Genomic DNA, 25,551 nt, shown 5'->3' on the forward strand with positions numbered 1-25,551 from the left:
GTGTTTTATGGTAACAAAAATATTTGATTTTGATACAAAAGTTCTCTAAAATCTTACATCCTACAAACATACCGTTTATCATAGTTATCAATTGTTTTTAATTTGCACCTACTATAAATTTATAAAAGAGAAAGTCCCATATAATATACAGTGGGGCAAAAAAGTATTTAGTCAGCCACCAATTGTGCAAGTTCTCCCACTTAAAAAGATGAGAGAGGCCTGTAATTGTCATCATAGGTAGACCTCAACTATGAGAGACGAAATGAGAAAACAAATCCAGACAATTACATTGTCTGATTTGGAAAGAATTTATTTGAAAATTATGGTGGAAAATAAGTATGTGGTCATCTACAAACAAGCAAGATTTCTGGCTCTCACAGACCTGTAACTTCTTCTTTAAGAGGCTCCTCTGTCCTCCACTCATTACCTGTATTAATGGCACCTATTTGAAGTTGTTATCAGTATAAAAGACACCTGTCCACAACCTCAAACAGTCACACTCCAAACTCCACTATGGTGAAGACCAAAGAGCTGTTGAAGGACACCAGAAACAAAATTGTAGACCTGCACCAGGCTGGGGAAGACTGAATCTGCAATAGGCAAGCAGCTTGGTATGAAGAAATCAACTGTGGGAGCAATAATTAGAAAATGGAAGACATACCACTGATAATCTCCCTCGATCTGGGGCTCCATGCAAGATCTCACCCTGTGGGGTCAACATGATCACAAGAACGGTGAGCAAAAATCCCAGAACCAAACGGGGGAACCTAGTGAATGACCTGCAGAGAGCTGGGACCAACGTAACAAAGGCAACCATCAGTAACACAGTACGCCGCCAGGGACTCAGATCCTGCAGTGCCAGACGTGTCTCCCTGCTTAAGCCAGTACATGTCCGGGCCCGTCTGAAGTTTGCTAGAGAGCATTTGGATGATCCAGAAGAGGATTGGGAGAATGTCCTATGATCAGATGAAACCAAAGTAGAACTGTTTGGTAAAAACACAACTCGTCGTGTTTGGAGGAGAGAGAATGCTGAGTTGCATCCAAAGAACACCATACCTACTGTGAAGCATGGGGGTGGCAACATCATGCTTTGGGGCTGTTTCTCTGCAAAGAGACCAGACTGACGACTGAGGAAAGAATGAATGGGGCCATGTATCGTGAGATTTTGAGTGCAAATCTCCTTCCATCAGCAAGGGCATTGAAGATGAAACATGGCTGGGTCTTTCAGCATGACAATGATCCCAAACACACCGCACGGCCAACGAAGGAGTGGCTTCGTAAGAAGCATTTCAAGGTCCTGGAATGGCCTAGCCAGTCTCCAGATCTCAACCCCATAGAAAACCTTTGGAGAGAGTTGAAAGTCAGTGTTGCCCAGCGACAACCCCAAAACATCACTGCTCTAGAGGAGATCTGCATGGAGGAATGGGCCAACATACCAGCAACAGTGTGTGTCAACCTTGTGAAGACTTACAGAAAACGTTTGACCTCTGTCATTGCCAACAAAGGATATATAACAAAGTATTGAGATGAACTTTTGATATTGACCAAATACTTATTTTCTACCATAATTTGCAAATAAATTCTTTCCAAATCAGACAATGTGATTGTCTGGATTTGTTTTCTCATTTTGTCTCTCATAGTTGAGGTCTACCTATGATGACAATTACAGGCCTCTCTCATTTTTTTAAGTGGGAGAACTTGCACAATTGGTGGCTGATTAAATACTTTTTTGCCCCACTGTATAACTTGATGGTTCTATGTTAGAATGCTGAGAATTGTTACAAGATCATTTTTGAGAGATATAAAAAATATCTCATATTCAGAGGACAGGATGGCCTGGAGGAACGTTGTCCATGGAGCCATGATGGGTTGGACACGACTTCGCAACTAACAACAAACAGTGCATTGTTTGTCTCTTTGTACATATACATGTATGCATATACTATAAGTGATTAATGAGGCCCTAAAGTTTTCATAATGTGATATAGTAAGAAGCAGTTGATAATGTCTGTATACCTAGATTATATGATGTGAGGGAGAACCTAAAAGTGGTTTCAGAAAATTAGATAATAACTAAAGATCTGTTCAGGCATGGGCTATTTTTCCTTGGGAGGAGGGCATTATATTTCTCCCATAAGTTATATTGGGTGTGTCTGGGATTAATTAGATTTTCTCATTTTTCTGGGTTTTAAAGGAGGAATAAAAGATAATTTTAATATTTTAAGCCTAAGGCCTACAACATGAAAGCAGCAATTGAATTTCTGCAAAGTTATCAGAGGGACCAATTGAGATTTTAGGAAAATGGAAGTTGGGGCAATTTTTGGCATTACCTCTTTAGCTTTTGCAGGCTGAACTCTTTTGAAAAAGGAGTGGGAAAATGGTGTAGTCCAGGAGATCAAAAACATTTTTTGTCATTATCTTTTTCTTATCCCATTGACTTTGGCATTTAACTTTTATTACACATTAGCAAGTGTCAGCATATAAGTACACTAGGCTGATCCCAGTTATGTACAGTTAAATGGGAGACAATCAGAATATCTTAAGGTTGCTTGCTATGGATTCAGACAAAAGACAAAAAACCATTCTGGAAGAAAGCAATGGCAAACCATTTCCATACAATATTGTTTGAAAAAAAACTACATGGAGAAATCTATGTAATGGAATCAAGCTCAACTAAAAGGAATCATTTTAAATTTGTATTATTATTAGTAGAAATAGTATTATGTTCAGTGATTTCAGAATCACCTAGCTTTTAATGAAATTAATAGCATAGTCCCTCTTTTAGAAGTACTTTACAGTTGGTGTTTGCTTATTAGAGCAAAAACTTCTAGCTTTCTAACATTTTCAATCTGATATGTAAGGGTGTATTATATTTTTCCTTTCCTTTTCCAGTCCTCCATTGTACAGCTGTAATTCTGGCATATGATTAATGCTAGAATGGATGTTTTCACTAATTTGTTGAATTTTTCAGAGCAGCAATTTTAAGTCATGCAGTACAGTGAAGATAAAGTTGCTAATTAATAGAAAACTGAGAAACAATCTTGCAGGAGAAAAGGGAGGATAGGTACAAAGAAACAAAATATAATGAATGAATGTAATGGTAGATTTTATTCTTGGCATAGTCTGAAAGAGAATTTGGCCTGTCAAAGTGCAATCATCTTTTTCCATTTCCCATGCAGGGACTGGTACTGCTTGGTGAGATGCCTCCTTCTGACCCTGTATTAAGTCATTCAACTCATAGTCTTAGTGTTGACCGCAAGATCGAACCTGGAATTGACAGACTGGTAAGTAATAAGAGTGGGAGGAGTATTCCTTGGAGTATTTTTATCATCCCCTCCTTCCCTACTGATATTATATTGCTGTATTTTATTTTATTTTATTGTTTCTGGATCAGTGTCTGTGTATCTTTATACACAGAAATTAGGAAATCAATAAATGCATCAGTAATAATCTATACATTATAGATTTCATAGTTGTATTAAAAATAAAGACTTTCCTGCTGTTGCTGTTTTTTCTTTTGTCCAGGTATTTGAAGAATTCCCAGTTAGGGAATAGTTTTCTGTCCTGCAGATGCTTCCAAAATCACCTACTTACCTAAATTGGCATCCTCAAAGTCACGTTTCTAGGATAGCATATTACTGCAGGCTATTGATTAGTACTTTATTAGAAGTTGAGCTGCAGATTCAAAATTCCTGAGGACTAGAATAAAATAATTATTTTTATTTTTAAAAATACTCTACCAAAATATAGTACCTGCTTTTAACTTCTTTTAAAAAAAACAAAACATTGTGAAAGAAATACTGCAGGCAGAATTAATTTAAAAGTGGATGAATAGAGAAAACACTAGACCTAGAAGTAGGCAGAAACCTAGTAAATGATTGTGAGACAGGTGAGAGTCAGTTGTTCACCTTAATTTCTAGAGGAGCATAGATGAATACATTCCAGATTTCAGATTCAAGGGCACCAGGTGCTTTTAATCAATATATGGAGTGAAATATCAATATTTTCAGGTTCTGGCATCCAGGGTTTATTCATGGGTGACTAGGTACTGGAGACCTTTCTGTCCATGAGTTGGTATCTCTTGGGAATGCTTAGCAAGTTAATACTGTGGAAGTTATTCTTCACAGATTTTTAAAGGAATGCCTATATTTGCTTTGCATACAAAAGTTCAGTCATGGTTACTTTGGTAGCAGACATTTACTTGAAACCATGAACAGTAAATAAATATTAGCATACTGCCTGAGTAAAATAAGCAAGTAAGTGTCATATAAAGGTAATCCACACTTGCCTATTAGCCTGAATCTGTAAAGCTTTAAAATCACTTGCCCAAAAGTGATTGCTCAGGTGGTATAATAATGTCAGTGACATCTGATTTAGACAGGTTTCATGATTGCAATCATGTAAAATTGTGTTTGCAAATTTCTTTCATAGGAGAGCAGAAAGCTACTTGTCTACTGGATATATTTGATCACAATCATCTACAGTGATAGGCAGTGTCTTTCTAAACTTTCAGATAAGAGTTTCCTTAGTCTTATCTGGATATGTCACTCGGATATGTACAAAACACCTTCTGTTCTAAGACCTTTTGTTTAGAGCAGATTGGGCTACTTAATCAAGCACTGCCAATTTTAATTTTTGAATTCCTTGAGAGAGCTTTGTCTTTTAAGGCGATATTGCCAGCAATGAACCAAATTATGGGGCCAAAGGAAAAAGGGTCAAGAGGGAAGACACAAAATTAAAAGGTTGTAAACTAAAGATCAAAATTTTTGTTAATTGTCACTTGAAGTATAAATGCTGCAGATGCTAAATGCACACCGGAAAGGCTATAAACCTGTATTTGGTAGGACAGCTGCATATAATTTATATCTAATAGATGTAGTGGGTATTTTGTACACCTCCGTTTTACATACTTTATGAATCATATAGTAGATGTCTATATTTGAAATGGCTTGAGATAACAGTTTTGATATTCCAGAGTATAAAGGAAAAGGTTTGCCAATTGCATGCTCCCCTTGTCTGTAGTTTATGAAAACTGCTCAGAGGACAGGACAGCTTTGCTTAAATTTATGTCTCTGTCCATCTCTTTTACCTTTTGTGTCTTTCCCCCTCTTCCCTTTTATCTTTGGCCACATAATTTGATTCACTGCTGGCAATATTGCTATAAAATGGGCGTTGTCTTACCTGAATGCCTTTTCTCAGCATGACAATGGAGAATCCAGCTTAGATGGGTTATCCTTTGTCTTCCTGCCTAGAGACTAAGTCAATCAACTTTTGCCACGCCTCTTCCCCTGGCCCAGAGACCCAGTTTCAACGAAGGCGTAGCCGTTGATGACATTACCATGTGGTGGCTCAAATATCCCTGACACAGGACCTGATGGACCTAAACGGGGGGGGGAGAGTGGATTCTCCATCGTCATGTGAGAAAAGGCGTTCAGGTAAGACAACGCCCCTTCTCCAGCATGACCGATGGAGAATCCACCATAGATGGGACATACCAAAGCCCTACTGTCCGTATGGGTGGGAAGCAGTCTGGGCCTGTGTCCCACTATCTGGTACTACTCCGTGGATATTTGCCGAGGCGAACCTATCCATGGCTATAATGTCTCACAAAGGTAGAAGGCGCCGCAGCCCTACAAGATTCCTCAACCAATGCCTATGTCACCCACACCGCTGAGGTTGCCGCACAGCTAGTCGGGTGCGCAGTGATCCCACTGGGAACTGGCAGGGAAAGTGCCAGGTATACCCTTACCATGCAAGCCTTAAGCCATCTGCCAGTCGTGGAGGCTGATGCCATCAGGCCTCTTGACGAAGGCTGGAGTGGCTGGAATGCAATGAAGAGGGCTGCAGATTTGCGGGGGGGGGGAAGATGCAGTACGCGCAACGTACTGACATAAGACTCAGCGAACCTCCAAGATGTGCCACTAAGGTTCCAAGTCGTAAGACGGCTGAGGGCAAAAAATCTGGCCACTCCACCTCCAGTGCCCTGTGAGCAAGGAAGTGAATTTGGGAACAAGAAGGGAGCCCATCGCAGGACCAACCTGTTGACATGGAAGATGCATAGGGCATCCCTGAGAGGCAGAGCTGCCACTTCAGAACTGTGCCAAGCTGATGTAACAGCCACAAAGAGGGCAACCTCAAGCATCATAAACTCAGAGCGTAGGACCCGACGGTTCAGATGAAGTGAAGTGAGGGTCTGTAGGACCCTGGACAGATCCCAAAGGGATATCTGGGAACCACAGGCAGTCCAGTGATGGTCGCTTCCTTAACAAAAAACCACACCATGGAATGCTGAGCCAAGGGCTCAGAATTGCCATATGTAAGCCCCGTGGGCAGAGCAGCTACTTGTCTGCGAATTGTATTGGGCATCAAGCCCTTCTTGAGCACTTCCAACAGATAATCCCAAATCTTTGGAATCATTATCATCGATGGATTCAACTGTTGCTCCCCACATCAGGTAGGAAATTTTCCCATGTGGAATCATAATCCTGTTAGATGAAGGCCTTCTTTAAGCCTGAATGACAGTAATACGTCTGACGAGTAAGACACTTGCGTCAGGAGCCGCCGTTCAAATGCCAGGCTGTCAATCGGAGCCACTGGACTCAAGGAGTTGTAGAATCCCCTGGCTGAGGTAGATCCAACCTGGGATTATCCTCCACAGAGGAAAGATTGAAAGACCCTCGAGTTCAGCCAATCACGCTGTCTGGTCAATGTGGAGAACCGGTATCACCCCTGTTCGTTCCTGCAGTATCTTATAGGTAACTGCCTGGGATAGAGGAAGTGGAGGGAACGCACTAACAAACCTCTGCCCATGGCCTAAGGGAATCTACCCTTTCCGCCCCAGGAGATGGGAACCGGGAGAAGAACCACGGGAACTGAGAATCCGCTGGAGTAATTAACAAGTCAGTACTGGAGAGCCAAACCTTTCTGATATCTCCCTGAAGAGATCTGGATGCAGGTTCCATTCAAGGTGAGCCACTGTCGGCCTGCTCAAGAAATCCACCTGCCGATTCGCCCTTTCCTGAAAGCTGCTCGGCCCGAGGGAGGAGAGTTTAGTCTCGGCCCAGGTTCCAAATAACTGGGCTTCCGTCCTAAGGAACCTGGAACAGGTATGCCCTTGCCAGTTGCTATGGGCTTTCGCCGATACTATCCATGAGGACTAGAACGTGTTGTCTTGCCTCTGCGCTGTGACGGTGGCTTAGAGCCAAGAGTATAGCTCTGAGGTGCAACCAGTTTATGTTGTGTTTCAGGGCTGATTGGGAGCACCAGCCCTAAGCCAGCTGTGCTTGCAAGTGAACTCTCCAGCCAAATAAGCTGGCATTCCAGATCAGGATGATCTGGGTGGAATCTTTGAACAAGGTTCAAATTGGCTAGCGCTGTGCTGTGGAAATCCACCCTGGAAGCATCTTCGGATCTGAGACTGAACCATACCCAAGGGTTGGGGGGACTGGTGCCCGGCCTCTGGAACGGACGCCAGAACCATAGTAGGTTTCTGGAATGTAGTGTGGTCCAAGGCACTATCGTGATGCAGGAAATCATATTTTCAAATACTTGGGAAGCATAGCCAGAGTGGCTACCCGCTCCCCTTATACCTGGATGACCAGGGATCGGATGCAGTGTAGACGTTCCCGAGATAGGTGGACCTCGCACCTCCTGTGTCTCTTTACCACACCCCGGCGAAGGAGGTGGGTGTAGGTAACTGCCTGTCTCTTCAGAAAATGTGTTGAAAAAAACCGTAACTTGAAGGGTCCTGACAGATAATGGCAGGCCTGACAGAGCCAACTGAACCAAGGAACATGGAATGAAGATATCGACCTGATAGCACTAGATATGCCCCGGATGGTCCTGAAATGCACAATCAGCGCTGCCAGGGCCCTGTAAACACCCTGAGGGCCAATGAGAGGCCGAATAGTAGGGCCCTATGATGAAGTGTTGGCCTGCGTAGCAGCACCTGAGGAATTGCTGGATTGAAGCCGTGCCTGGACCTCTCATACGCCAAGTAAGTATCTAATCCCTTTAATATCAAGGATCGCTATTGCATCATTGCTATTGCATCCTTGTCTGCCATTGCAATCAGAGATATCTCGGTGGTGGCCGAGAGGGATCTCAAGGAGATATCTCAGTGGTGTGCTAAGAGAAATCTCAATAGTAAGGAGCAGAGTACTGATAGTGGCGGGGCCACTCGATGAAATGAACAGTTGTACTCAAGGGCTAAACGTGGCTGTGGGACCAAATTAATGGTACTGCCCTCACTCATGTAATACTCCTGATGGCAGCAGGACCAGTAGGAATCTGGTCAGTGTCACCGTGATGGTAAAACCCAAATTCGACAGTAACGTTCAGCTCACAGTAATTCAGCTAGTAGCGATAAGACTACCTTAATGGTACAGCAAATGTACCCTCTTCTGTCAGGATAAGGAGGTAGCCAACACTAGGCCAGGGAGTTGTGCGAGCCCAAGATGGTAGTTGTTATGCTCACCTCTCTATATATGTCCAAAGCCCTGAGGCCTGAAGGACCCAACAAAGGGAAGGGGTTAAGCAGATTTGAGGTAAGGAGGGCTGGATTTAATGGTCCGACCCTTGCTATAACCATTAAGCAGTCCTCAATGCTTTGCGATTTGTGTTTCTGTAATAGACCGAACCCTCGTCTCAGATGCAGACATCTGAAGACCAGGCCCTTAGCTGGAAGGGGCCATGGAGAATTGTTGCACTAAGGCCTGGTGCCTGCTGACTTCCTCCCAACAGCCGCAGGGGGCTTCTTGCCCGAGGTAGTTTGGCCTTGGTTTTTCCGATTGCAAATAAGCTGTATCTCAGTGGTGAGCTGAGAGGGATCTCAACAGTAAGAGGCCAAGGGCTGGATAGTAGTGATGGCTGCAATAGCCGGCGCACTAACGATCCAGATGGTGGCTGTGAACCAACCTAATGGAAATAGCCTGTACACGGAAGTCTAGTAGTGATTGTAAGGCCAACTCAATGGCCACGGCCAGCCCTCGTGTGATCCACTTAGTGACAGAAGGCCAACTTAATGGTATTGTCCAGCACATGTGTAGTCCACTTAATGGTGGTAAACCAATTTAATGGTTATGGCCATCGCCATTGGCTCCTTTAGAGGTGGCAAGATCACCTTAATAACAAAGGGTTGTAAAAGGGAGGTGATTGTTTCTCTAAGGCCTGGAGGCTCCTGCTGGTCTCCCTTTCAGCCGCCCTAGAAGATTTCTTGACAGAAATAGCCTTGGTCTTAAGTCAATCGGCTGCCTCCTGTTTGGAAAACCTGGATTTCCTTTTCATGGAAGTGCAGAGGAACATCCTGTGAAGTCTGAGATGCCAAGTTGTCTGCCATCATCATCGGAGATAACCCAATGGTGTGCTTAGAGGAATCTCAATAGTAAGGAACAGAGTACTGATAGTGTCAAGGCCACTCCATGTAAGAAACAGTGTGCTCAAGGTTCTAAAGTGACTGCACAACCAAATGAGTGGTGCTGCCCTCACCCATGCAATGCTTCTGATGGCAGTAGGACCAGTAAGCGCACGTCCAGTGCTCTGGTCAGTTCAACTGTGGTGGCAAGACCAGTTGAATGGTAACAGTCAGTTCACAAATAGTTCACTTAGTGACGTATGTCTCACTTAGTGATGGTAAGACCAACTCAATGGTAACAGCCAAGCTTATTCGCGTTTCACTTAGTGACGTGTGTTTCACTAAATGAAGAAATTTAGACTTCATCAGCCACCTACAGTAGTTGAACCCAAGAGCAAGGTGACGAGCTTGCCCTCGTTGCATGAAACAGAAATACAGAATTTAAGTCCGATTGACAGTCGCGATTTAAAATTGACCGCCGCTCAGAATTGTTGAGATCTAGGACCCCTTGCAAGATTGCAGCCAAAATTAAAATTCCATTGCTGCCTTCCTGGTGTCCTGATGAAATCATTCGAAACAGACAAGACAGATTGCTCTGCCTCCAACAGGGGCAATCTGACCGAATCAGTCAAAAACAACCGCTGCCTCCCATGCAGCATGACGGCGTGGCACCCAAATTGTGACTGCTGCCAGCGAAAATGAAAGGAAAGTTCTCCAAAAGTAAACAATCGCTGCTTCCCATGCAGCGTGATCATGTGGTGCCCGACCTCTGCCGTGAAAACGAAGGACAGCATTTCCAAAAAAAACACAATCGCTGCTGGGTGGCGCCCAAAATGGCGACCACTGCCGGCGAAAATGAAGAAGGAAGCATCTCCAGCCGATGCCCGGGACATCCAACAACAAACGAGCTGAAATCACTCAAGAACCTGCAAACGGCAGGCACAGTGACTGGAGAAAAATACACCATAGATGGGAAATAAATAACAGAGAAATACTACCTGATCTGTCTCTGCCTAAGACTTAGCCAATCTTACCACGTCTCATATGGCAAAGTCTAAGTCGAAAACTGGGTCTCCTGGCCCAGGGGAAGAGGGGTGGCAAAAGTTGATTAACTTAGTCTCTAGGCAGGAAGACAAAGGATAACCCATCTATGGTGGATTCTCCATCGGTCATGCTGGAGAAGATAAAGTTCTCTCAAGAAATTCAAAATTCTGTTTTTGCTCCTTACTTACTTTTTGCAAAGCATCTAAATAGTATTGTTCCTATATAACATGATACTGTGTATACAGCAGATTCAGTTCATAGAAGATAAGTTGGTAGATTGCATATCATTGTTTTTCTGCTCCTCGGGGGAAAAATAGTTTTTTCTTATCTTAGGGCAGTGGTTCTCAACCTTTTTAATGCCGCGACCCCCCAACCGGTCGTAAGTCGAGGACTACTCAACCGGTCGTAAGTTGAGGACTACTCAACTGGTGCAGCACCGTTTGCAGAATGGGACTTTTGGCGGGCTCAGCAGGGCAGAGACAGCCTGGACAATTCCTATTGGCTTTTGAAGCCAATAGAATTAGACTCTATTCAAGAGAGTCTATTCTATTGGCTTTCAAAAGCCAATAGAATAAAAGGGAATAGCACAGCTAAGGAAAAGGGGGAAAAAATGGCGGACTGCGTTGTTTGGCGACCCCCGTGAAATGGTCGTTTGACCCCAAATGGGGTCCTGACCCACAGGTTGAGAACCACTGTCTTAGGGTGCTCTGGATTTGTTTTTGTTAAAGCTTTCAAGCTTTTGGTTGCTTGAAATATCTTCCATTGGTATATATTTATCTTTAAAGTCTTTCTAGATTCTTTGTTATATACAAAACCTAATATGACTGCTCTTTTTCTTGGTTCACTTAAATTCTCCCCTTTAAAAATGCTTTTGGAAAAGGGATAAAAATCTCTTTTAAAACCTCATCTTTCTTCAGTATATTCATTTTGAATTTTAAAATGATCTTGTCACAGCCTTGTAATACTAGCTCAAAGTTAAAGATAAGCTATAACAGTGATGGCGAACCTTTTAGAGACCAACTGCCCAAAAACCATCCCGCCACCCCGTGCCCCGCCGACCTGCAGGACCACCTGCCTCCATGGCCCACCGCAACAGATTGCCCAGGCGGCCCAGCAGCGCCATGGTGACCACACCCTCCACCCGCATCCTGCAGCATCATCTGCTCATGATGGAGCGCAAGGGCAGAGTCTTGTCCCTGCTACCCGGCTGCCATGTCCTTGGCTGCGCTGCTCTGTGCAGGCCGTACCCGGGGGCGACTTTCCTCCGGCGGGGGCTGCTGGTGAGGAGGGAGCCATGTTGGGAGGCAGGGCTGGGACGAAGGCACACATGTCCACAGAGAGGGCTCTGAGTGCCGCCTCTGGCACGCATGCCATAGGTTCACCAACACTGAGCTATAATGTTGTGAATCATAAATGTGTAAACCAGTGCTCTATTTTAAATAGCCTTTCTAATATGATTGACAATTTTATTGGGCCCTTCTCAAACATTTTTATAGGTATAAGAGCTAGAAGCTTGGTTTTAAAAAGGGTTAATTGTGAAAGACTAAACTTTCAGTGGTGTAAATTTAAACATAGAACAGTAACAGTAAAAAGAATATAGAGTCTCTGCATCAAGTATAGTAAACTATTTTGGAAACGTACAAGATATACTTGCATTGCCTGGGTATTCCTGTGTGCACCAGATTATACATTCCATAGACAGATCTCCACCAATGGAAACTAACTTTCATGTGAAAATGATGGCTAACCGAATTTTAAAATGAGATGTGCTTGACCATCATTATTTCTAGGTTGGAAAAACTGTTTTAAAGTAGATGATCAGAAGAGCATGTGTGAAGATGCAGAAAATACTGTTTCTTTAATTGTCTCCAAGTTAATGGATCTTTGAAATCACCTCTCCATGTTCCAGCCTATTGTACTGTTCGTTGCTGAGTTACAGCTATCGTACAATTCATATTATGAAATACTCTGATTCCCAAATGCTGCTGGTAATTTTAGAGTTTGTCATGTTAAAGAGAAAGAAAAGAAGCCATTGATCAGAGTGTTATATAATTCTAACGAATTTTCTTTCTTTCCCCCTGCTTCTTCCCTTTCTATTTCTTGTATTGATACACATGCATCTATCTCCCAGTCATCGGAGAACCTTGGTATGTCCATTAGTCATACCCAAGAATCTTTAACTGCCAAAACCTGTGGAGTGCCGAGACCAGTCAACGGAGTCATTAACACGTAAGGTTCTTGCTAAACCTTCCCTTAAGAAATTATAACCTCTAGAAAGGTACTTCTTAAAGGCCACCCTCGAAGGTACTTAGACTAGTAAGTGTATATAAATCAAATTAACTCTGATAGTATCTATTCAGCATGTCACTTGTATCTTTACTAGAAATCTTAAAAATAAAGGATTTGGAAAAATATAGAAAGTTCTGAGCAGAAGTAAGTCAAAGGACCTTCCACAACCTGATGTTCTCCAGCAGGATGACTGTAGAATCCACTGGATGGGTTGCTGCAGCCTTCCTGCTCAGCAGACTAGGTCAGAACTTTGGCCACGCCTCTCCTTTGGGCGTGTCTCCCCAGTTTTGACTTAGTCTTGAGCTCGGCAGCACGTAATTGTTTAGGCTCCATAGGTAGATTAGGTTAAAAAGTGGAATTTACTTAAATTAGGGTTCAATTAGAACTCATTTGGTTAGATTTCAGTTGGCTTCATTACAAATCAGCTTGACAAATTGGCTAAATTAGCATAATAGGGAGGTAGCCGGCACCTGGCCTTTTGGCTTCAAGCCTCGGGCCTCCTGCCGGTTCAGTCCGCTTGACTCACAAGCGAAATTTCTCGGATCGATCGGTCTCGGTCTCCGAGCTTCTGCTCGTTAGCTGACTCAGACCATTTTTTCCTTGGTCGGACGAGCTTTGGATCGCGACCAGCAACAACAGCGGCCAGTGGCCGCACAGCTGAGGCGCGGAGAGTTTTCTCAGCGGCCGGAGCTGATCGGAGGAGTCTGCGCGGAATACACATTCCAGACTAGCAAAGTGACGTGGAAACACAAGTGACTTATCGGGTTCTCTTTGGCTCTGCCTGTTAGTTTCACTTGTCTCTCGCTTTTCCCTCCATTCTAGCTCTAGTTCTATCTCCCCGGGAATCCTCTAATGGGGGCACGGCCGCCATTTTGACCACGTGTTTTTCACCGGTGGCCACCATTTGAGAGCGTTCCAAACAACGGGCGCCATTTTGGATGTGTTTTTATAGACGTCCACCATTTTGGGTGGGTCTACCTGCACGGAGATTCCCGTTTCTTCTATTGAGTGAAGGGTCCTTTATAGTCCCTTGCAGGAGGGACAACCGAGACACCCCTGGGGTCTGACTCGTCAGGCCAACATTGAGGGGGGGGAGACTCAGCCTGTCAACATATACTGAGCTGTTTTCTTTGCTATCAGCATTATCTGTGTGCTTGATGCACTAGCAATACTAATTCTCTTAGTGAAGGAACAAGAGGGAAGACCCCTTTTTTTCCAACTGTTCTAGTAGAGTGGCCACAACTGTTCTAGTAGAGTGGCCACAACATTTGCCACCGGCCTGACAGATGTTTTTAGTGAAACGCCTGATTGTCCGGCCATTGCAGTTGCACAGAGTGAGGATTGTGTTCTTTCCATCTCCGTCAATTGGTCTGCGTACTTTGGTTTCCCCCCCCCCCACCTCCAGGTATTTCCTACTCGGTATATTTGGTTCGCAATGACAGACAGCGCCTCGCCTTTAGCTTCACAGAGCTCCAGAATGGCTTCCCACAACAAAAGTGCAGATCCACTGAATCAGAGTCGGGGGGGAAGGAGAAAAAAGCCAAAACAAAGCATATATCCCAGAAGGAGCCCTCTAAAACAGCTGAGCGAGAGGCCTCAAGGAGACATTTGGCATTGGAAAAACAGTTCTCTAGAGCCCAAAGACTCAGGTCCAATGAGGCTGAGATTGTTTCCCTCGCCCCATTGGATGTTCTTATAACTGAGCCCACATTCATTTCTTCTCAGGAAATTCTAAGGTCTTGGTCTCCTCAGGGGGAAACTGAGCAGGTTGGTTCCCCTCGCTCCTCCTCATCCTCATCATCACCAGATCAGGTTCCGGCTGTGGCTGGCCCTAGTGGCAGGTCTCAGGAGGATATATGGTCTGCTCAATTCCAGTCTTTCATGCAAAATGCATTCAATCAATTTATGGCCTCCAAGGGACAACTGACCTTTCAACCTCTGTCCCAACCAGGGATAGCCACTGTTTCCGCTACAGGTGTTTCAGAGACCTCTTCACAGCTGGGAGAGGCAGAGTTAGTTGATCTAGACATAACTGACATACCTTTATCGGAAGATGAGGAGGCTGCTCCTGAGCAGGCTTCAACTTCAGGTCTCTTTGACCCCTTTCTTTTCAAATCTCTCTTGATCAAGGCAACTACTACTGTTAACCTCACTTCGGTGCAGGAGGAGAAACCTTCTACCAGTCAGGAGGCTAACCCTCTGTTTGCGGAGAAGGTAGTGGAGGACAAGTATATTCCTTGTCCACAGGTTTTCCGCAGCTCTGTGGAAAAACAATGGCTTTCACTGGCTGCTCCGCCTGCCCCTAACAGTGTAGAAAAGAAACTGTTTAACGTTTCTCCTTCATTTGCCTCACTCTTGGAGGTGCCCACTGTTGATAGTCCTTTGATCTACTTGTTTTCCACATCTGCTATTCCAGGGGACATGGCGGAGGCCCTGAAAGCGGAGGACAAGAAATTTGAACTCTCTCTCCATCGGGCACACCTGGCCTCAGCCTGGGCGGCCGAGGCCGCAACTTCTTCCTCCTTTTTCGCCAGGGCATGCATCATGTGGCTTCGCGAGCTACAAGCCAGCGTCCCACCAGATCAGGTCAGAGCACATCAAACACTAGCCAAGCTAGTGGCCGTGTCACAATATGTGGCTGATGCTTCCCTACATTCAACTAAGTATTCTGCAAGATCTATTGCAGCCACTGTTGCCTCTCAAAGGCTTCTATGGCTGAAACATTGGAAAACAGATTTGAAGGCTAAATGGCGCCTGTCCACGTCCAAATATAGTGGGACACTTTTGTTTGGATCTATCCTGGATTCACACGTTAGTGAAGGCAAGGACAAGCGCAAGATTTTAGTCCATCCTTCCAAGAAACTGGACAGGAGACCACCACAGGAGTTCCGTAAACAAAGCTTCCGTCCCAGCAGCTCCTGGGAGTGGAGACAGCCCTTTCGGCCAGGGCAATCCTGGGACTGGTCAAGAGGCTCGCAATCCTTCTACTCCAGACAGGATCGTCCCCAGGATTGCCAAAATATTGGAGCCAGAGGCCAATTCCAGTCTAAGCGTCCCTTCAGGGGATCTGGAGGCTGCCCTTACAGATGGTCCAAGTGACGCCAGGGAGGGCTCTCCCATTGGGGGTTGGCTGGAAAGGTTCAGCGACATCTGGGAACTGACCACCTCCGACGCTTGGGTAGTAGAGATCATCAAGTATGGTCTCACCTTAGAATTCTACTCTCCCCCACCAGACCGTTTCATAAGGTGTCCACTCTCCCGAAACACTACCAAAGCAAACTTGGTAGCCTCGGCCATTTCTCATCTGGTAGCAATTCAGGCCATAGAACCAGTACCAAGGGACCAGGAAGGAAAGGGGTTTTACTCCATTCTGTTCGTGGTCCCCAAGGCCTCAGGAGGGTGGAGGGCGATATTGGATTTAAAGGGACTAAATTATTTCTTAACCTACAGAAGGTTCAAGATGTAGTCCCTAAAGTCCATATTAGCCAGCATCAGGAAGGGAGACTTCCTTTCTTCCATAGACCTCACGGAGGCGTATCTACATATTGCCATACACCCACAATATCACAAGTTTCTCAGGTTTTGCTACGCGCACCGGGATTACCAGTACAGGGCCCTTACCTTCGGTCTATCCTCGGCCCCAAGGGTCTTCACAAAGATATTAGCGGTCATAGCGGCCCATCTCAGGTTGATGCCGGTGTGCGTACAATGTTACCTGGACGATATTCTAGTTCAGTCCAGTTCTTTCCAGGCAGCGCAGTTAGACATTCAGATCACAATACTTACTCTTCAGAATTACGGGTTCTCTGTGAATTTTAGGAAGAGCCATACGACTCCCACAAGGAGACTCCAGCACCTGGGAGCAATAATAGATTCGACACTTTGCAAGGTATACCTCTCCCAGGAGCATCGGACCAGCATCAGGAAACTGGTTCATTAGGTTCGAAAGGACAGGGTGCCTCTGGCACAACTGTCAAAGCTCCTGGGAAAGATGGCTTCTTGCATGGGAATCGTTCCGTGGGCCAGGCTCCACTCCAGGCTCCTACAATGGTTCCTACTCCCCTATCAGAGACAGAACCTCAGTTCCTCCAACAGGAGGGTCACAGTTCCTCATCACACATTACGGTTTCTACTTTGGTGGACATCATCCGCGATGACCAAGGGAACTATATTCAGGGAGTCCTCCCGGATTACCCTTACCACAGACGCGAGTCTGTTCGGTTGGGGAGCTCACCTGGGGACCCATCTGGCCCAGGGGCAGTGGGCTCGATTGGATCTTGCCCACAATATAAATTGGCTCAAGCTCAGGGCCATACACCTGGCACTCCTTCAATTCTCCCCTCTAGTAAAGGGGAAGCATGTCCTCGTTCTGACGAACAACGTGGCAGCAAAGTCTCACATCAACAAAGAAGGAGGGACCAGGTCCTGGGAACTGATGTGAGAAGCATCGGCTCTGGGTCTTTGGGCGGAGTCAAATCTGGGTTCCATCAGGGCAGAGCATATTTCAGGGGAGGCAAATCGTCAAGCAGACTCTCTGAGCAGAGCCAAGGTGGACTATGCGGAATGGCGTTTGGACCCGGCTCTGTTTGAGGAGATCTCACTGAGGTTCAGGCGGCCTCACCTGGACCTATTTGCCACCCCGTCAAACACGCAGCTTCCCAGGTTCTTCTCCAGGTTTCCGACACGGAGAGCGGAGGGAACAGATGCCCTCCGATGTCAGTGGCCGGCACAGCTTCTTTACACCTTCCCACCACTTCCTTTGTTACCGGCGACCATACGCAAACTGATTCTGGAAGGGGCAGAAGTAGTCTTGATTGCTCCACATTGGCCAAGGCGTGTGTGGCTTTCCAACCTTGTGGATCTCTTGATCTCGCCCCTGTGGAGAATTCCTCTGGACCGAGTGGTCCTCAGTCAGGGCAACCTCCTACATCCCGACCCACAGTGGCTCCAGCTAGCGCTTGGCACTTGAGCAGGAAGGTTTAGCCAGGCAGTCGTATTCGTCCAGGGTGATCTCGATGATACAAGCATTGAGACGACCTTTGACAAATAGGATCTATGACGCCACATAGAAGGGATTCTGCAAGTGGTGTTCTGTACAAAAGTTTGACCCACTTTTGGTCACTATTCCAAATATTCTTGATTATCTGTTGGAAGGTTTGAACAAGGGTTTATCTTTCAGTACTATCCGCAGACAACTAGCGGCCCTTTCAACGGTTCTTTCCTGCGACAATTCCAGTCCCTTGTCGCAACATCCAGCGATCAGTGCCTTTCTGAAGGGAGCGGTTAACACCAGACCTCCCGTGATACATCGCTATCCATCTTGGGACTTAAGCAAGGTGTTGCAGGCTTTGATATCATCTCCATTTGAACCTCTCAGTTCCTGTTCTCTCTATTTCTTGTCTTTAAAGGTGGCGTTCCTGGTAGCTATTACCTCAGCTAGAAGGATTTCGGAATTAGCCGCGCTTTCCGTCAGGGAGGATTTGTGCACCTTTTTTGATGACAAGGTGGTCCTTAGACTGGACCCCTCCTTCGTTCCAAAGGTTAACACTGTTTTTCACAGGTCTCAGGAATTGATCATTCCCAATTTCTGTCCCAATCCACACACAGGTTGGAATGACAGTGGCTTAAGTTAGACGTACGCAGGGCTCTGCTTTACTACGTGAAGCGTACTTCATCCTTCCGTAAGTCGGAGGCCTTATTTGTGTCTTTCCAACCTTCGGCCATAGGGAAGAAGGTTTCTTCTTCAACCATAGGTAAGTGGATTAGTACATGTGTAACTCGAGCCTATTCTTCTCAGTCGCTTCCTGTCCCTTCGCACGTTACGGCTCACTCGACACGCAGCGCTGCCGCGTCGGCCGCATGGTCCACGCAAGCTTCGGTTGAGATTTGTAGAGCTGTGACGTGGTCTTCTCCCTCGGCGTTCGTCAGACATTACCAAGTAGATGCCTTTGCAGCGGCTGATGCTGTGTTTGGCAGGTGGGTACTTCAACAGGTTGTTTCTTCTCAAGGTTCATGAGCCTAGACTCTCCCTCCCGAGGGGACATGAGCAGCTTTGGTATGTCCCATCCAGTGGATTCTACAGTCATCCTGCTGGAGAAGGGGCGTTGTCTTACCTGAATGCCTTTTCTCAGCAGGATGATGTAGAATCCACACCCTCCCCTGTAGGTAGTCTAGGCAGGTGTATGACAAATGGAGCCATTGTGTTGGATTCGTCAGAGCTGCTTTGCCTCGTCAAAACTGGGGAGACACGCCCAAAGGAGAGGCATGGCCAAAGTTCTGACCTAGTCTGCTGAGCAGGAAGGCTGTAACAACCCATCCAGTGGATTCTACATCATCCTGCTGAGAAAAGGCGTTCAGGTAAGACAACGCCCTTTTAGACTATAACTCGCAGCATGGCTAGGCAAACTGAACCTATAGCCCAGCTAATCTGGAAAACGTGTTGGATTGAGAAAGTAAAAAGTGATGGAAAGTTAACAGGATAAATCTGCAGGAGAGCTGGAGTAGGCATTGTGTACAGAAGCATAAGATAAGATAATAGTGAAAAAATGTGAATGAGAAAAATGTAAGCCAGGAAGACATGAGAAGCAGTAAGAACAAAGGAAAAACAGTAGCTGACATTTCCAAATAATGAAAAGCTAGAGAGTTGCTGACAAGTGATGTTTATTGCAATCTAGCCTAACCTGGTATCAAAGAAGAATTTTGGGGGTACTGATCTTATTTTGAATCTTTTATTATATACATGGATTTACTAGTGGACAAAAGGGCTTCTGATTTTAGGTAATGAAAATCTGACTCCGATTAGTAATAGATGGAGAAATAGAAATGCCTAATGCCTTTTTCCATTGTTGGCTAGTCTACAGCCAGGCTTGACAGAGCAAACTCAGGGAGATGGCTCAGATGCTGAGGAGCTGTTGCGGAAAAAGCAGAGATTAAATATGATGTCTTCAATTCCTGATGGAACCTGTGTGGCAGCCCGCACACGCCCTCTTCTCAACTGCAAGAAGCGGAGGCTTGTTCGACCCAGCAATCTAATTCCACTATCCAAAAAGGTCTGTAAATGAATTAAAGTAGTAAAAAAAAATGGAGGGGAAAATCTTGCAGCTATATGAGATAGCTAACAAATTGTTGGTTTTACATATTGTTCTTTTGCCCCATATCATTATAAAATCTGCTTAGAGTCTCTCTGATATTCAGGTAAAGTTCATTTATTGGTCTTCGTGTCAGTGGAACTCCCCCCCCCCCCGTTGTTAAATGAGTTTGGCATTGAGTAGAAAAGACTGGGAGAGAGATACATTTTAAATCTTGATCATTTGACTGTAGAGGTGGGTAGAGGAAGGTGGTTTAACTTCTCATTTCACTATGCATACTGCTTTGGGAGGTAAGATTCATATTTTTAAATACTTTGAGTTTAGTTTTAGAGTTTTTAATTTAAAAAATGTTTAAATGGTTACAACGTTTAGTATACTGAATTCAGAATCAGTTCTAAGTTTTGTGTTTGAGTTCATTTGCAGCATAGAATTGCCATTATTATCTATTGTTTTTAAAAAGATCTTTTTCTTTTTTCATCTCTCTCCCACATTTTTAAAAAATGGCTAATCTAAGTATTTAAGGAAGTATGCATTTTCAGCCAGACTGAACTGTTTCAGTGAAATAGTCTGGTAGGATAATAACTTAGGGCAAATGTGGTATTGATGGTCAACAAATTTAAATTTGTATACATAAATAGAAGGCACAGTACACAGAATGTAAACCTCTAAAAAAACCCAATTTTTATCTAATCATTCTAAACTACATTAGTATTGAAGATAAAGTGTTACTGTGCTCATTCTCTGATGCAGAAAAAAGGCAATTTTTCCCCCGAGAACAAAACTGTTATATATATTACTTTGGGGCTATTATATTATCATGGATATTGAAGAAGGTTTGTTGGTTTGTTTTTTGTTTGTTTTAATTGGAGCATTAGTAGGATGAAGCACTATTAGTGACAATTATGTTTCAGTTGACACTTTGGAATTTGTGAATAGCAAATATCCTGTTATTAGATAGTCTGTAAATAGTAGTTTTCTAGTCCTGAACAAGTTCTGTAATAAGAGAGACAACTGCAAAAACTAAAGTACAGTTAGTTTGCCCAAACAGTAGAGAAAGCTCAACCCCCATTCTTTATACCTGTAGTTGACCTTCTTAGGCAAATTCACAAACTCAGTCTCACTCATCCATTCCTGTTCCCTTTCCACTCCCATCAGATCACCTTGGAGGCTTGTTAAATGCTTCGTGTAGTTCATTATGTCCAATAATTCAAATCATATACAGGTTGTCCTCGACTTAACAACAGTTCATTTAGTGACTGTTCAAAGTTACGACAGCACTGAAATAGTGACTTATGATTGTTTTTCACAGTTACAACTTTTGCAGTATCCTCATGGTCATGTGATCAAAATTCAGATGCTTGCCAACTGGTTCATATTTATGACCGTTGCTATGTCCCAGGATCATATGATCACCTTTTGCAAACTTCTGACAAGCCAAGTCAATGGGGAAGCCAGATTCACTTAACAACCAACCATGTTACTAACATATCAACTGCAATGATTCACTTAACAATTGTGACAAGAAATGTCATAAAATGGGGCAAAATTCACTTAAATGACTTAACAATATAAATTTTGGGCTCAATTGTGCTCATAAGTCGAGAATTACCTGTATTTCCTCTTTCCACTGCATTGATTCTACAGTGATATAAATTTCAAATTTCTCTGGATAATTTCACTAATCCTTTCCTGATTAACCAGTGCTGTCCTGAAGTTTCCTTCCTTCCTTACCAAGCAGTGGCAGTAACGCATGTTTTTCCTTTTATGTTTTGGGCAGCCAAGAGCACCTCAAAACCATTGGTCTCTGGCCAGCCTGATTTCCCATGTAGAGAAACTTGGAGCAATTCTACAGAATGAAAATAGTGGGTGATTGAAGACCAGATGCTCAGTTTGAAACAGAGTGAAAGCTGATACCTTCTTCTAGATTGATGGATTCTAGCCCTTCTCCCTATCTCATCCTATGTCTAGGTTTATCGTAAACCACAGCGGTGTGGTTGTGATGTGAACTCTTTGTGTGTTCTCTGTGGCTCTCGAAGCTCAATGCCTTCAGAAATCCAGTATGAAGCCCCTTTGATGGAGCATCTCTCACAGTTGGATTCCTGCATCCACCCTGTACTTTCATTCCCAGATGGTAAGAATGACCCCATTAGCAGATGTGAGTAATAAAAAGAGCTGAACAAAAAATCAGCTCCTCATTCCAAGCTAACTCGGAAGCCATATCTAGGCAATAGTAAGATCTCTACTTTTATCCTGTCTTACATAGGATGCTGGCCTTAGGATGATCCTTTGGAAGCAGAAACCAAAACTTTTTTTCTTTTTGCTTTAGACCATAGAGAGAGGCAGGCAGCCACAGGGGGATAGTAGAGGCTGAATGATTTTGGATAAGGGAGGATCTGGAAAAGCATTTACTTTGGCTCTCCTAGGGTATTGAGCTACTTTGGCACTAACTTTAGGCATCCCTGATCTAATTATCTAAGGGCTGCCTGACATGCGCTGCTACAGACTAGTAGATAGAATTTAAACAACAATTGGGCATCTCTCTCCCCCTCCTTTCCCCTGCCCTCATCCTGCTTCTCTCTTCCATATGTGAGATTCTTAATGAGTGTTCTGCCCTCGTCTGGATGATTTGATATGTGACTGGAAATTTCCAGATGACGTAATAACATCATAACAACCTTGGTGAAAAGGATGTTAATCAGGTCTTTAAAACAGCTAAGATAGCGCCATCTGGGGCTCTTAAGAGAAAGCTGCTACTCTGAAGCGTTTGATCAGGGAAAAAAGGCTGTTTTGGCAGGTCACGATGTTGTTTTGGCGCAGTCAGATGTTGGCTAGCAGTAAGACGGAGGAAAAGTAAACTGAATAATCAATTGGATGGTGTGGTCAGATGGAAAAATTGCTCATGTTTCTTCAACAATGCACTTCTCTCTTCAGTATGCATGCACATAGGTAGCATTATTTTACTGCTACAGAGCAGCCTTCTTAGGTTATATGCCTTTTCCCTCATTTGTATTTTATTAGCATGTGGCTAGAGTAGAGGCAGGAGATTTGCTTGGCACATTGATTTGAATTTTTCTGCTGAAGGTGTTTTACTTTTCAGCTTTTGGGCCTATTATCCAAGCTGTTTTTAATTAATATCTGAATTCATCCTCTTTCATCAGCTGTTTCTCATATCCAACTACCTTTCCTATCTTAAGTCCTGCTCCTAGTTTTATTTACTTGTGTATTGCCCATTTATGGAATATTCTGGGCAGGTACCTTATTTTCCAAATGGGTGCAACTATTTCTATACTGTGACTATTCTTGATTTTGAACTACTATGCAGAGTGCACTCTAAACATGGTAGGCAATGGTAGGGCGAAAAATTAAAATGGATTTTGTTTCATCTACATTTGCAATAAGTAAGCATTAAACATGATTACCGTATATGCCGGCGTATATGCGTATATGCCGACTTCCGCAAGAATTAAAATCGGCGCCAAAGACGGGGGTTGTCTTATACGCCGAGTCGTCCTATATGCCGGAAATACTGGTAATTTCCGGCGCATAAGACGACGTTCTAGGAATGGGACTCGGCGCCAAAGACGGGGGTCGTCTTATACGCCGGGTCGCCTAATACGCCGGCATATACGGTACTGCCTAGGCATATACTATGGCATTTTCTTGATATTAAAAACCACTGTTTGCTATACATTTTGAAAATCTATAGGAAATGCTCAGAATACTTTTGTTTGAGGGTTATGTGTGCATAGGATGTGGCCTTGTATCCTTCAGTTGTGTATATGTTCTAAACAAAGGTATACATTTTGCTTTTAACTAGGTGTCTGTGTGTACATTTCATACATTGTCATGCTTTCTTTTACTTGTACATTTTCTAGTACCTTGTCTTTCAAGTTGCCTGCACCACCCCTAGCCCCATTTCTCTAGATCTTAGGTAATGTTTGTGGTTTCTATCCATGTTCATGATTGGTCCATTTCACACATATAGAAAATTACCAAACAAAAAGGGAACTGCCAGTGACAAATTATTTGGAAGTATGTTCAGGTTGCTACTGGATAGACTATAGGACTACAAGTGTTAGGTGAAAATAAAAGATCTCGTTTTGGATAGATGATGAATCAGTGTTGTATTTGAGAAGTGATCAAATTCTTCATGTATGTGGAAAAGCTTTTTTAAGTGTTTCCTCAAAGACGTAAAATTACCTTCAAAATTTTATTGTAAGGCATACGCTGTCATTTAAGTTATTTAGGAATATCCTAGTTTTAATTTAAGGTGAACTCAATATTTACTTTAAGAAAGAAATCTTATTTTGGATTTTAACAAAATATTTTAATTGCATTCAAGTAAAATGAAACTTGAGATAGAAACCTACAACTTTTGAATTTTTTCCAGAGAAAGCTATTTCAGTTGGAGTAGCTGCTGCTGCCACTGTTGTTGGGTCTCTACAAACAAAACTGTTGTGCCCTAACTGGAGGCAGAGCATGCTTAGAGAGAAAGACTATTTTTCCTTTTTCTATTTTTTATTCTTTCAGTCCTTATGGGAAATCCCTTTAAGCAGTTTATAAATAAAAAGAACAAAAAATAAAACTAAGAAAGCCCAATATTTTATAAAATATTTGACAGCATCGAAATTAATACAAGAATCCAATGCCTATTTTTTTGTGCCTATCCAAAAAGGGAGGGGGGACATGTCTACCAGATGTATTGTTGCTGAAGGCTATGTTAGCTCAGAATTCCAATTGACTCAAGAAATCTGGAGGGCACGGTGTTAGTGTAACTGCAGTTGAGCCATTACAGTGAAAATAAAGAACTCCATAAATATTGCTTTTTTTCCCCCTCCAAATGGATGTAATTTTGATCCATGTTGCTATAAATCTCCAAATTTAGGTTTAGATAGATTTGGTGAGGAACTTTGTTCTGCGTTCAGAATAGGCCATCTTTATTCTGAATAATGTCCGATAATTGACTTTTTTTGGTTTTGTGTTTATGTATGTGTGTATTCATTTTTCTGCAGATGTACAAGTAAGCTTACATCTTCAGGGCATGTTGAAATCCCACTTACAGAACAAGCCCTGTGAGAAAATCAAACCTCCCAAAAAGTTCGTGTTGAAGCACCGATCCACCGGGCCTCTCAGCAGCCTGTCTGACTCAATGCGCAAAGACCGTCACAAGCTGGTTAATACCTTTTTAGCAGCAGCCAGTAAGTGCCTTTATTGATTTTAATCTTGAATTGGCAGGAATTATCTGTTTACTCCTGCAGAGTCATCTATATATATGGCTTAAAGTCAACCAGGGTTCTACTTTGAAATGTGATTAATGCTAGTACCCAGCCTGGAAAAGGAAGTAATAAATAAGAGACTGCCTCTGAGAACACATTGAGTATTTGGGCTTCCCATAATAATAGTACACAAACTCTGGCTTTACAGCAGGGCTTCCAGGATTACAGGCGGCCTAGAGGCCCAGCTCTACTTTCTCCCTTTGGAAGTATAATTTCTGGTAGTATGTCCTCTTTTAGTAGTAATTTAATTTAAGAAGAAAAAAGGTGAATTAGTTAAAGAAGAGAAGCTTGTATTTATGCTTCTAAAAATTCATTTGTACAAATAATAAATAAGCAGTGAAGAAAACAAACTAGGCAAGAACCAATGGCCTACAATGGTTATTGAAGTAAAACTTCAGCTCTTGTTCCCATTCTGATTTTTGCAGTGCCTATGTGAGTTAATGTTAAGGAGAACTTAATTTCGTATTTGTTGAAAAGAAAAATCTAGCATGAATAACTGAAG

General features: G+C 43.5%; 1 protein-coding gene across 6 annotated transcripts in view; it reads left to right on the forward strand.

Annotated features, from left to right (window-relative positions):
- The window catches only part of KANSL1 (KAT8 regulatory NSL complex subunit 1), a 186,090-nt gene that overhangs the window by 138,339 nt on the left and 22,200 nt on the right, over positions 1-25,551 (forward strand). For all 6 annotated transcript variants that reach the window (XM_039359028.1, XM_039359027.1, XM_039359030.1 and 3 more), the window contains 5 exons: positions 3,180-3,284; positions 12,528-12,625; positions 19,539-19,734; positions 21,742-21,904; positions 24,786-24,971. In XM_039359028.1, the coding sequence (XP_039214962.1) occupies positions 3,180-3,284; positions 12,528-12,625; positions 19,539-19,734; positions 21,742-21,904; positions 24,786-24,971 (748 nt within the window). The remainder of the gene's footprint in view (positions 1-3,179; positions 3,285-12,527; positions 12,626-19,538; positions 19,735-21,741; positions 21,905-24,785; positions 24,972-25,551) is intronic.

The sequence above is a fragment of the Crotalus tigris genome, unplaced genomic scaffold (assembly GCF_016545835.1).
Source record: "Crotalus tigris isolate CLP2741 ecotype Arizona unplaced genomic scaffold, ASM1654583v1 scf7180000019068.10715455, whole genome shotgun sequence".
NCBI classification, from domain to species: Eukaryota; Metazoa; Chordata; class Lepidosauria; order Squamata; family Viperidae; genus Crotalus; species Crotalus tigris.